This window comes from Sphaerodactylus townsendi, linkage group LG12 (genome assembly GCF_021028975.2).
Source record: "Sphaerodactylus townsendi isolate TG3544 linkage group LG12, MPM_Stown_v2.3, whole genome shotgun sequence".
In the NCBI taxonomy this organism is placed as follows: Eukaryota; Metazoa; Chordata; class Lepidosauria; order Squamata; family Sphaerodactylidae; genus Sphaerodactylus; species Sphaerodactylus townsendi.
In genome coordinates, this window is record NC_059436.1 from 32,909,828 (window position 1) to 32,923,878 (window position 14,051).

Below are 14,051 nucleotides of genomic sequence, written 5' to 3' on the forward strand. Positions count from 1 at the left end.
GTGCACAATTGCCAAGAGGCTACCAAGTCGCAGGTGACTGGAATTGAGGGGGGTGATGGCTAACTTAGTAAAAGAGAAGGGAGGATGATAGAAAGGGCTGTGGACAGCGTGCTGCGCAAGCCAATGGGCTCTCCCAGCATCACCCAATTAGTTGCGGAGTGCCGCAGGGAGCGCTTTTGTCGCCATTGCTGTTCAACATCTACATGTGTCCCCTCCCCCAGTTGGTACGGAGCTTTGGGATGGGTTGTCATCAATATGCTAATGACACCCAGCTCCTACTGTTGATGGAGGGCTGTCCAACAACCACCCCTGAAGCTCTCCAGCATCATTTGGAGGCCATTGCTCGTTGGTTGAAACAGAGCAGATTGGAATTAAATCTATCTAAGACGGAGGTCCTCTGGCTGGGTCACGATGAGAGACCAGAGGATGTCTGGCTGCCATTGCTAGAGGGAGTGGCTTTATAACATATCCCTATTGCCTGCAGCCCTGGGGTGTTTTGGACGCCTCCTTTACTATGGAGGCTCAGATAACCCATACTGTGTGCACAGCATTTTTCCATCTTCGCCAAGCTTGGCGGCTGGCTCCGTATCTCTCTTGGTCCGATCTAGCCTCTGTGATCCACGCAACTGCCACCTCCAGGTTAGATTAATGTAATTCGCTCTATGCTGGCCTGCCCTTAACTTTGATTCGGAAGCTGAAGCTGGTGAAAAATGTGGCACCGAGGCTCCTTAACGGGATATCGATGACGGAGCATGCCACCCCCATCCTCCACGAACTGCACTGGCTACCGGTACAGTTCCGAATCAGGTTTAAGGTATTGGTTTTGACCTTTAAGGCCTCCAAAACCGCATTACCCCATACGAGCCTGAGGTCAGCTATTGCTGACCTCCTAGTGGTCCCTGGTCCCTCTAGTATCAGATTGGCCTCAACCAGGGCCAGGGCTTTTTCGGCCCTGGCTCCTACCTGGTAGAACACTCTTGCCACCTAGTATCACGGCCCTGCGGGATTTGATGCAATTCCACAGGGCCTGTGAGGCAGAGTTGTTCCGCCAGGCTTTCGGCTGAGGCCCGAGACCAAAATCTTTATTCTTAATTGCCCTGTTGCTGGCCCTAAATCCTTAATCCCCTAGTTCCGTGGTGGCGAACCCATGGAACTCCAGATGTTTATGGACTACAATTCAGTCCCTGCCAGCATGGCCAATTGCCCTAGTTGCTCTATATGGCATCTGTTGCCGGTCTATTTTAATTCCAATTTGAAGTTTTAAGTTGTTCGTTGATTTTTTAAAAATTTAAATGTATTTTACCTAGATTTTTAGACTAGATTTTAATTATTTTAATTGTTATTTAATTGAATTGTATTTGTTACTTATTGTTGTAAGCCGCTCTGAGCTGCTTGTGGAGAGGGTGGTGTATAAACAGAACTAACTAAATAAATGAAGTTATCAACACTGAAGCATGAAGTCCACTCAACAAATCTTTTGGGGCGAGGTTTCAGCCTGTGACTTTCTTTGCAGCTGATTCTTATCTGTCATCAACAGGAAGGACCCCTCTTCAGTGCCCCACCCCAAATACCCAGTTGACTAATCCCTCAGGAGTTCCTGTTAGAGAATTTAACTTTGCACTATCTCTGGAAGAAGGCTAAAGCGTTCCTTGTGAAAGAAAGGACCTGAGTTTCTCAAGAGGCGCCACTCCTGGCCCCAGAAAGCTTAATTCTTAAAGGCCACTTTGCCGCCACATTAAAAATCAAATGCAAAAGAACTCTCTGCCTTCCAAAGCAACCCTTCTGGTAGCCATCTGGAAAGTGGCAATCATTTCTCACTTGTGTGGCAGAAGCTATTGCACTGAATTACCCAGCACTTTACAAGCCATCTTCCAACAAGCCAGCTCATCAATCAGCAAGACATTTACTGGGTTCCCTGCATGTAACAACTTAAGAAATTGTGCTGTGATCACGGAAAGATTTACAGACAGCCTGACAGGGAATGAAGGGCTTTGCAGGTTGATGAAGGACGGGAGGGCTGCTCCTGTAGCTGGGGAGATTGTCAACTGATTTGCAGAGCCAGTTGAGAGAAATCCATGACAGGGCTGAGATGGCTCCATATACCTGGAAGCTGGGCTGAAACACTATTGAAGGCGCGAAGCTGACAAACCACCACCACCTTGATTCTACACACATAAAAGGAAAAAAAATACCACCAAATGGCTTCTTTCCTGCCAAGATACACCAACAGAAAGTGGAGCTGTGGGAGAAAAGTAAGGAAAGGGAAACCCCATGAACAATAGGCAGGTTGCTTCTCTCTCTCACAATCACAGCTCTGCCCAACACAGCTAGCAGTGGGAGCAAAACATTTATCAATCAGGAAGCTACGGAACTAGAAAGGTTTCTCCATCTTTGAACATAACAGGAGCTATCCAAAGAAAATCTGGCCTTCTGGAAAGCCAGTAGCATCCATAGGACCGTAGCAATGAAATTCCCAACCACTGACTTGTCAGGAGGCCTACAGATGGAGGCAGGATACAGAGAAAAGACAACAGACCAACACTCAGACAGCTAGCTCACCTGGACAGGCCCAATGCTCTTGTTCCTGCCTCCTGGCATGCCATCTTCTCGGATTGCTGAGGGGGAAAAAAAAGGGAATGCAAGAGCAGCTGGTCAGAAGCTGAAACAGAGCAGTCAAGGAAACTGAAGAGTGTGCTCTCCCTCTCCAACAAAAATGAGCAATTAGAAAGTCCCCAGAAGAATGTGACTGGCTGACACAGCCCTCCTTCTTGGGCTATCTGGAACCAAGAGAAGCTAGGATTATTGCCATATCCCACTCTTTTCTTTCTGACAATCCTTCACAGGCAGTGCTGAGATGACCTTTCTTTGAGGATCAGGCTGAGGGCTCATGGAATCTGAACTCCCGCAGCAGCCTCGGGGCAAGGCACAAGCAGGACAGTTTACAAGGAAGACACACCAAGAGCCATTTTGACTGCAGAAGGTCAGAAACAAGTTCTGCTCTTTCGCTCTCCTGGGGGGCTACTGCATGCAGAGAAAGACAACCTACTTTGTTTACAGGAAAATATCTCCTCTAGGATGAAACTCTAATGTAGCTTGCATAGAGTTGACTGGTGGTGCACGTGAAATCACATATTTTCCTCCCTCCATCTCTTCAGAGTAGTTCTGCAAAGGTGTTAATTGAATTTGCATGTGTGTGTATACACACAAATTTAAATGGTTTTTTAAAGGCAATCAGCTCACTCAAAGCATAAAAGAGGGACAAAACCAGTGAACAAACCACCATGCAAATAATTTGCCTGCTGGTTGTTGTGAAAGCAGGAGAAATCCAAGCTCAGCCTCCTCCCCGAAAAACGCTGCAGCAGATGCATTTGTGCACAGCTGTTCAGAGCTCTTCTAAGCTGCCTCTGGCTTTATTCTGGGATGGCAGTTGGGTGCATTTGGGCTCCACCTACTGGTTAGATTACAGTGTTGTCGCCACCTAGACAGGAATCTGCTTTGCAAACGTCAGAGGCTGCAAGGCCCTTTGGGCATAAAAACTGCCAGTTACTATGGTTGCTGACAATCAAAGGCAGCATGTTTGGACAAGAAACTCTTACGTCTGCCATCTCCTGATCTTCCAGCAGTACTTCCTGCTTGAAAACCGGTGCAGAACAGAAAGTCATTGCTTTGGGGCACTGAAAAAGGAGGCTAGAGGTGTTGTTTCTCTAGCTGCTTAAGTTTTTGTTCCATGAGCTGCTCTTATATCAGATGATTTTAAAAGTCCTTCCAAAAGGACATTTCATTCTAGCACACCCAAAGTCCTTTTGGCACCTGCAAGCTGCAAGGCTGTGCCCTGTAGCACTTCGTAGCAATTGAATCTGGTGCAGAAGCCTCTGAAGGAGGTGGTTTATTCTGAAGCAACACAGAAGAAGCCCATCCTCTGTAAAACTTAGAAGTCCCACCAGTTTGGTATCACAGCTTCAGTCCTGAAGCGGAGCCACCAAGATGCAATATTAGTCTTCAAACACACTGGCTCTACATGCTCAGTCTTTGCAGACAGACCATCCTTTACCTGCAACTCCTGCCCAGAGGTCTGTCCCCTCTTTAACCACTACTTGGCAGAAGGCTAGATATGAATTTCAGTCGAGTCTTGACACCAAACTGCAGCAAAGCCACTAAATTTTCCTCCTCAGAGGAGAGATGTTGCTTGGATTCCCCTCAAATAGCCTCTAACAAATCAAATCCAGATAGGTTGCCAGCAACTGCCTCCCCTAGTCAAGAAAATCCCTTTGCAGACTTGTTGCTGGTATAACGCCCCACGTTTTACTTGGAAGTTTGACAGTAGCTAATAAACTACTTCATCTATAGAGAACAGGAGGCCCAGACAGAAGAGGCTTTTAAAGCAAAAAACAAACAAAACCCCAGACCTACTCCCTGCCATCTTCCACCATAAGAGTACCCTCTTGGAGGTGATAGGGACTGCTTTCCTCTTGTCTATGTGGAGGCAACCTGGTCAGTCACTCCTGCAATGTGGGGGCCACTGATGTACTAAGCAACCCTTTTAGGTCCATATTTGACAAGGCAGGGCAAGGATAATAGGCCTGTCTCCAAACACCATGTGAAAAGGTTTGTCTATTCTGCTGAGAACACTCAAAAGGCTGCTAAAAACTATTAATTACTAAGTCTGTTCATCTGCCCATCCAGGTCAAGATGCAAAGACATTTCAAGGTTTCCAGGGAGGTCCTCCGTAGACAGGTCAACACAAATTCAGCATGAGGATAGGCTTTGGGCATCCAAGACAATTTAATCTGTCCTCCTACTTGCTTTTGCAAAAAACAACAACAAACCCAATGCTAGCTAGAGACAGATGCAGATTATCATCACTTTCTGCTTGGCTAAAGGCATCAGCCTTCTACAATGACAACCCAAGTGTATCATCTTTCATATAAAACATTCTGCCACAATTAAATCGTTCATCTTTAAAGCGTGGCAGGACTCTTGCTTTGGGAGTTAGTGAGATATCCAAACGCTTTTTAGGAGAAGAAAGTAAACAGATCAAATACAACACTCTGCATTTTTCAACAATGCCCAGAAGAGGTCACTCTTTTTAATGGAAATGTAGCATTTCCAGAGCGACCATTCAGTCTTCTCTCCTCCTCAAAAGTTTATGATTTGAGGTGGCGTCTGTCTGCAACGGAATCTGAGATGACAATGCAAAGCAGTGAGAGCAGCTCTTGTGACTAAAAGCATATCCTTTTGATTTAACTGGCTCTTTTAAAGTATGTTCCTGCTCCCAAGGCTTGGGTTGGGGCCATTTAAGATTTATATCCTGAACTGCAGCTCCTTTGAATCTACAGGGAACTAATATAGGATAATAGCATCAACAATGAAATTATAGCAATCTGGGGTTTTTACTGCCTACTGATGATCTCACTACTGTTCCTCCATTTCAATGTTTTAGATTATTTTGTTGTGCTGTGAGTTTTACAGTTTGAATGTTTTGCTTGTAAAAAAACATATTTTTGTGTATGTTTACTTTGTTTTGTGAGCCACCCCGTATGTCATTTTAAGATAAGGATATCAGTATTCCAAATAAATATATCTAATACGTTTTCCTTTATGCAATGTTTTTCTAACTTTTCTAATTCTTGTCCTATTGTATTGTTTACTGGATGCCATCTGTTGCCTGATTACATGTTACATCATGTGATCCACTGTGCTGGTGCCACTACAGAAAAAGTCCCGTCCCTGATGCCATCAATCTAGTCTTAGATAATGAGAAGAATATGAGTTGGTCAGGTTTTGACGTTCTCAATGTGCAAGAAGAGGCAATAAATAGGACTAGAAATTGTTTTTTTCCCTACAAGGCCACAAACACACACATCTCAGCAACAAGAAATGTGGGAATAACATCCATGCCGCACCCTGATCCCTGTGTGGCTCTCTGCTGCTGCATTCTTCCACCATATCTGTGGAAAAGTGCAGGTGCTACAGAGATAGCACTGGAACCCCACAATGGCCCTGAAATACCCTTTTACCTACTAAGCAACACTGTAATAGTATAATGCTCTTGAAAGGGAGGGAAAGCAATTTAAAGTGAGTGAGGACAAGGCAGTGACCCACCCTGCACCATTGTGGAAGTGAAGGGTACAGATCCACATACCACATAGTAGCAATTGTAGAATTCACTGCCTGTGGACACAGTGATGGCCACAAACATGGATGATTTAGAAGGCAACATCAAAGGAAGGTCCATCCACTGTAGCTGGCCTTCCAGGCCAACTGGTTGGCTACTGCATGAAACAGGCTGCTGGGCCACTAGGTGGGCCACTGGTCCAATCCAACAACGCTCTTAAGGTTCTGATGAGTTTCAAGGCATAGGGAAGCCAGTCTACTATAGGACAAAATGATTTCCTCATGCTGGGAGAAAGGGAAGAGAGAATGAATGCAATCCAAAGCCTTATGAAATAGGCAGTTTTTCACATGGAACCATCAAGAAATCCCTACCTCTATTCACTTCACATCCCTAACCATTCAAGAGGGTGGGAGTACCCAGGGTATAGGCCAGGGGTGGCCAACTTATGGCAGTCCAGATGTTCATGGACTACAATTCTGATCAGCCCCTGCCAGCATGGCCCCTGGCCTATATAGAGCAGAGGGGCAGGTTCATGCAAAGAAACATGGTCTTTCAGATACCTTAGAACCCTATGTAGGGTTTTAAGGAATAAAGTCAGCTCTTTGGAATCATACCCAGAAACAAATTGCAGTCCTTTTAATAAAGGGAAGATGTGACCACTGCAACATGCTCTTGTTGATGAGCCACATCATGCTGTTTTGAACCAGACGGAGCTGTCAAAAGGTCTTTAAAGGTAGCCCACCGGACCATGAACTGCAACAGCCAGGTTCTGTCTTGTCTGAAAAGGGTGCTAAGGGGCATCCAAGCATCAGATTTAGGAGCACCAAAATCTGGCAATCAGCCTAAAGCGAAAAGCTATCATATCTACAACTATCCCAGGCCACCATCCTAATCTGACCCCTCCCCCACATACAATGAAGCACCCCCATGTTGTCTAGAGGAGGTAATTCCAGTTCTTCTGTTCTCCTCATTGAGCCTGTTATTTGCCTCTAGGAACATGTTCATATTCGCTGCTCTATCTGACTTGGATGAAGAGGAGAAATACTTGAATATCAGTATATTCGTAGTGCTTCATTCCTTGTATCCTGACAACCATAGCCAGTTGTTTTATGTGAATATTAATGAATATGGAGGACAAGACAAAGTCTTCCAGAAGTCTACAATGAACTTGCCAAGGCAAAGGATTAAAGTCATGCAGGGGCATCTTCTGGAATCCAGTTATTAAATAGTTACAGTCATATACCAGGGTATGGTGTCCACCACTACGCTGTTGATATACAATCCAGAATAACACCATAGTTGATGGTATCAAAAACAGATGAGAAAGGAGAATCAACAGAGTCACAAGCTCTGTCTTTATCCCAGCACAGGATGGTCATAACAACTACACCCAATCTTTATCCTGGAAGATGGATTCCTGCTTTTACTTGGCTGATCTAGCCAAGTGGATTCCATGCCACACCGACCTTGAAACAAAACTACTCAAATGCACTCTACTTGGGTCTTGAAGTCAACTTGGAAGCTCCATTTGATACAGAATGCTGGTAGCTTGGTTATTAGCAAAGGTTAGGAAGCATTTAAATATTATATTCATTCTGGAGTCGCTTCCCTGGCTATCTGTCAGTAACTGGATTCAATTCAAGCTACTAGTTATTGCCTATAAAGCCCTTCATGGCTTTAGACTCTAATATCTGCAGAACCCCATCTCTGACATGTTATGCTCTGCTCTGCTAGGTTGATTCTTCTGAGCAAAGTCTTCTGAAGGTGCCACCTAGGATAAGATCAACAACTGCCCTTATAATGGGCTGTCTCTACCAGGGCTCCCAGTTTGCATAATGAAAGAATTATGGGGTCTTCCTAATTTCCTCAAGCAGGCTATTCTACAAACTCTGGAGAATATACTATTTCAGGAGCTCATTTGTATAAAAGGAGTAAAACTGCAAGAAGGTAACAAGTTTGCTATCTATTGCACTGTTTATTGTATGTATTACCTTGCCTTTGTTTTCAACCTTTGTAGTTCCATTTTTGCACATGCCTGATATCCTTTACACATTGTTTCTAATTTTTGTGATTCTAATCCTATTGTATAATCTGTTGGTTATCTCATTGGTAATCCATCTTGAATCTCAACAAGAAAGGTGAGCTATAAGTAAATAAAGTAACCAACAGCCGCAAACCGGCACCTAAAGCCTAAATGAGGCAGACTCAGAAACTCAGTTTTATACAAAAGTGCCTCTACTGACAGGGAACAAGATGGAGAGTTTGTGATACTCTCAACATTGTGATACTGTTGCTGGATTGAGATGTGGAAGTAAGCATTTCTGAGGTTAAAAAAAATGCAAGCTAGCAGTCATCCATATTAGGGGCCCCTTCTTGGGTCTGATGTATTTGCTGATGCCTCAGAAGTTATGGAAGCGGCAAAAACCTCCACCTTTCTTGGAGACATTCAAATATCCTATAATCCTTTGGAAGGTTTTGCCACTTTTATCTCCTCCTTCTGGATAAGTTAACCTCAAGAAATGGGTGGGGCCGGTGGGAGCGGGGAGAAACACAGCAAACCACTGCATACCCTAAATTGGTAATTGTAAGAAACCAAGCAATCCTTGGTAATGCTTTCCGATGCTACCAGATGCTGGTGAAAGAGTGGGACTGCTGGCAAGGAAAATGGAGGAGAAAGGTCAAAAACTCCACTCGTACGACAACAACCAATCTAAAGAGGAATCAGGTGGTTTGACCCAATGAGAGGAACCTAACCATAGTGGGTCCTACAGGCAGTAACAGCAAAGCCCATGGAGAAAGCAATTAATTTCAGCTTCTGCGCTCTCTCCAGTGGTCATCAGTCCTGGAACTGAGCAAGTCTTCCCCTCAAATGGCACATACTCTATTCTCATCGCAGCCTCATAGCTTAACAAGGTGAACTTTAGCCAGACGTGGTGTCTTAAAGCAACAGCTGCAGCTACAATATGTTACTTGGTGGGAAGTAATGATTTGCAAGCTGAAGGTCTTTTTTCTTTGATGATCACAGCTATCTGCTTGATGTCATCTAGAAGGTGGAATCCACAGCTGGCAGCGTGTCTTCCCAGAGGGAGTGCTGATACCTAGACATTCAGTCAAAGTAGTTTGAAAGACAAGGCAGTGAAAAAGTAGAACTCTACACCCATGTTATCTAGTGTTCTGCCTTTGCTCTGGGAGGCTTCTACCATGACAGAACTAGAGAAGGTGGAAACCAGAAAGTTGATTCTTTCCTACAATGCCTTGTACCATCTTTCTAGTCTCCGACACGCTGGTGATACAAAAGCTGACTTTTCCCACAACTGCTTCACCAACTTCAACAAGGCTGGAGGCCACTGGTGTCTCAAAATCAGCATCAATAAATCTAACAACTGTGGAAACTGCTGTCCATATGGCCATATGAATCAAATGTGCCTCATATACCTTCAGGTCTTCTTTTGGGGAGATGATACACACACCAATCACTGACAGAAATGGATAAGAATCTGTGATAAAATCATCTGAGTCTGAGACATGATCACCTTCCTCCTCCTTGGGGTAAGATGAAGAGGCAGACTCAGATGGTGTTGGGTTGCAAGGCTGCAGTTACATTGATGGCAGCTCTATAGGAGCAGCTGGTAACAGAGGTGGTATAAATATTATTGTCAGACTTGTGGCCAGTGGGGCACACACTGGAGCCAAGGACTATGGGATGTGTCCAGATGGTATAGGTATCGTTGAAGACAATGACGACAATACTGTCGCATCAAAATGTGCTATCCAGGAAGAGGACCTCTATGTGTGTGATCCATATGTGTACAGAGGGAGTGATGTCTATATAATAAAATGCAATACAAGTTCTGTATGCCAATCAAGGCTCATTCATTCATTCATTCATTCATTCATTCATTCATTCATTAAATGTAACACAAGTTCTCAGTACCTTTGACAGCATCCCTCTTGTTCCCCATTATATGGAGGATAGCAAGGAGAAACTGCTTAAAATCCAGATTATATTTCTAATATTAAGGATGACAGTGTTGAGACCAAGAGTCCTGTGACACCTGGAGAAGCCATGAGCAGGAGGGTGATCTGTTCCATAGCCTAGGTGACAGTATATCAGGGTGTGAAAGGCACCATTAGAGAGGCTTCCAGTTGTTCTTCCAAAAAAGAGCACACAAGCTGGACAGAGAGTATGCAGATAACTGTATGCTAGGAAATGTCACCTTGAATGCCTTCAAGGATAGGGTCTGGCTGAACTGGGGTAAGTTTGACAACCAGCTCCAATGGTGTTGGAGTACTGGAAATATACAAGGAAGCACTCACCCCTGGGGCTAAGACTGAATGCAGAGGAGCCAGTTCTTCAACTACCCGTGGTTGGTGCTTCTCATAGCTCTTCCTTTTTTTTCTTTCTTTTTGGTGAAGAAAAAGGTTTGATAGAGCCCCAAAGTTCTGTGGCTTATGATAGCTGAGTTGCCTGTACCCTTCAGCTGGCTCAGTTGCATTGTGTATAGTGTCAAGAAGTCCATATAGAGGAGTTTAGCATGAAGATGGTAATAAGAAACACCAAAGCAGATAAGCTAATTCTCTGAGTGATCAACTCTTGAGTTGTTTGTCATCATCTCAGAGAACTGTACAGAGCCTGATGGATCAGTCGTGCCTTGCCCACTAAGCAAACTTAAGGCAATGGATACAAGTCTCAACCATGAATTCCTCCCTCAGGCACAGGAGACACTAATCACAGCTGCCAGATGAGGGTAGCTCCCAACCCTCCCCCAACTGACAAGGCTTTAAAAACAAATCTTCTGAGCTTGGGCATCTCAGAAGAATTGGATAAAGCATGGGAAAGTTGAGGAAAAACTGGAAGGGAGAATGGAAGAGGAGTACTACATTTTTAAAGAGGAGACAATTCTGATGAGAAGTTACCAGGCGATGTCATTGCAGCCAATGAAAAGTAACTGAGTGGAAAGACATGATTCTTCCCTAATTGACAACGTGCCTCCGAGGGCAGAGGATTTTTTTTTTTTGCATTTAAAAGCTAGCTCCAGAAGTTTCCAAATCAAAGCTCTGAACAGGTACAAAGTCTATCACTATGAGGTATGGAGACTTCACAGCAATAATATGCAACTATTACCCCAGGCGCCTAGAAAGGTCAGGGCACTTCGTCATCAAATAAGTGACCTTGCTTAGAATCCTGACACTGGGAACAGAAACTGAAGAAAGCAAAGTAAAATATATACCTACGTTTACAACTGCTTCCCTAAAATACATGTGCCACAAAAGGCACGTGGGGTGCACAACCAAAGATTTTGGATTACTGTCTTATTTACTGCAAAGTAAGTACCCATGCTTGTTCGGGAAAGGTATGGATTTGAAAGCTGGAAATTTGATTAAAATCATTTACAATTTGTGACCCAAGCAAAGGACTGCTTTGGCCTCAACCACCATTGCCTCCTACACACACACTGGGAGGAGGGCTCCACACCTCTTCCTGCTGTGCCTTGCTAACATACCTTTCCGGTTCATCCCCATCTGGAGGCACTTGAGCAGCCGGCAATACTGGCACCTGTTGCGCTGCTTGCGGGACATGACACAGTTCTTGTCTCTGCTGCATCTGTACACCCTCTTGTTACAAATGCTCCTCTTGAAGAAGCCTTTGCAGCCCTCACAGGAGATGATACCGTAGTGCAGCCCCGTTGCGCGATCTCCACAGATAAGGCAAGTTCGCTGATCGACTCGGTCATCTGGAAGAGAAACAGCTGTTAGGATTTGGAAGAAAGGCACCACTTGCCATACAGCCCAGGAGACACCTCCAAAAGCCTGAAGGAGGTCTTTGGGAAAGTTCAGGACATATCCTAACCAGGGGCTTATCCAGGGAAAGCTCGGACCCAGATAAGGGCTTGGATGGCAGCAGCTTAGAGAAGATCACACCTCTGGCTCAGCAAAATAATAGGGCGGATACAGCTGAAGCACTTTCTTCTCTGTGTGTGTCTGCCCACTACCATCAATCTGACCTCACAGAAAGTGGCCAAAAATCACCACTAACTTTGGAACAGAAGCAAACGCAAGGATCATATTAAGAGCCTCTAACTGAGGCAGAAAGAAAAAGGGCTATTGCTAAAAGTAAATACATTAGAACATATGAAGCTGTCCGATTCTGAATCAGACTGCTGGTCCATCTTGCTCTCCAGGATTTCAGACAAGAAAGTTTTTCCCAACACATGAGATTCACCTAACTGAAGATGCCAAGGATCTAACATGGGACCTTGTGCAGGCAAAGCAGGTGTTCAACCACTGAGCCAAATGAAACACACACTTCCTACAGAAACACACACTTCTCACTACTAAGATACACAAGCATAAATGAGCCTGGGTTTCACTTGTGAACATTAACAGCTTACCGTATTCGTGCTGGTTATTTTTGCATTTTACCTTTGAAAAACATTTCTAGAAACTATTGAAGAGAATTTCAATGAGTCTTACTTAAAAACAATAGCTATGTTAAGGTAACAGTGGCTGATATTCCAGCCCTTTCCCCAAGCTTAATTAAGACAACAGCTTCTGATTAAAAATAAATGCAAAGTACCACCAGCTCTAAAGCATAGCAGCTGTCATCTTTCACTTGCTTGGCATCCTAAGACTTTCTCATTCCTGCCAAGACATAATCAGGCTGAGATGGCACTGCCATTTTTTTGAAACAACAACAAAAAATGATTCAAAACATGTGACACCTTTTGAAGGTACTAGACTTGGTCAAGCTAGGGTTGTGTTATCTGAAGCCTGCCACTACTCCAAACCTCAAGTCATATTAGATTGAATGGACAATAGGTCAGTGACATCCAAATTCTCCAGACAATGGGGCTATAGCTCTTCCCTGCTGAAGAGAAACGACAGTCAGCAAATGCTAACACCACCCCTACCTACCACAAATCGGGTGTTCAAAACCTACCACTGGTACGCACATAAAAGATCCCAATAACTGCAGACCCCAATTTTTTTCATGCGGCCAAGGTCTTTAAACTGCAGGCTCAGAAAACAGGTGCAAGTAAAATCTAATTTCCAAAGAGTGCTTTCAATGTAATTAAACTAAGAGCATTAGTTAGGACAAGATGACAAGTCACAAGTGATTTTTTTCCATGACCAGTTGAATAAAAACAGCTTCCACTCAAAAAAACAAGATGTTAAGAGCAAGTGAAGCAGGCTTCCTATCGTGGCAAATACTTGGCATGAAATGTGGGTTACTAAGTATATGCCAGGTATCAAACTGAAATAGAAATCCGTGTGTGTGTGGGTGGGTGGGTGGTGGGTGGGTGTGGAACTTTCCTAAAACTAGAGAGGGACGGTGGTCAGAAAGAAAGGGGAAAGCTGCTTGTTTTAACTGCATGGTTGGATCTGCAGAAAATAATCTATAAAACAAACAGTTTTATAAGGAAGTTTGAACCCTTTAGTCACCTTTTGAAGAAGCACTGGAGAGCCTTCCTCATCTCAAGTATTGTGGTTAGGAGCAGTTACTAAACAGACTTTGGAGTCAAGAGTTGCATAATCTTGGTCTTTAGTTAGCAGATGACCATAGTAAAGGGAGGGGTGGGGATGAAATCCCTCTCTGGTGGGGTTAACTCATCTGTGCTCTCCCAGCTTCTCCCTTCCCCCTTCCAACTCAAACCATAAATACTGAACTACTCTGCAGCGGGCAAATGCCACTGGCCAGAGTAGGGGCGATCAAGGATCTATTCAGCCATGGTGCGTGCGTGTGAATTCTTGGAATCTGCTCCAAAGCAAAAATTGCATGCAATTGCATGCACAGTTTGAACGTAAGGTAGCATGTAATACTAAAAAAAGATATTGATGTCCTCCCCCAAAACAGCAAACACCATCATCAAAATGAAACATAATTATGAAAACGATTTGAAATAAGAACCTGTTTCCAGTTTCTTCCAAGTTACAG

At 44.1% G+C, this 14,051-nt stretch overlaps 1 protein-coding gene across 6 annotated transcripts in view; it reads right to left on the bottom strand.

Moving 5' to 3' along the window:
- Positions 1-14,051, bottom strand: part of NR6A1 (nuclear receptor subfamily 6 group A member 1) — a 118,435-nt gene that overhangs the window by 13,375 nt on the left and 91,009 nt on the right. For all 6 annotated transcript variants that reach the window (XR_007245895.1, XM_048512574.1, XM_048512573.1 and 3 more), the window contains 2 exons: positions 11,620-11,850; positions 2,560-2,615 (listed from right to left, as the gene is read on the bottom strand). Coding sequence is in view for 5 of the 6 variants with exons in the window: in XM_048512574.1 (XP_048368531.1) it covers positions 2,560-2,615; positions 11,620-11,850 (287 nt within the window). In the remaining variant the exon portion in view is untranslated. The remainder of the gene's footprint in view (positions 1-2,559; positions 2,616-11,619; positions 11,851-14,051) is intronic.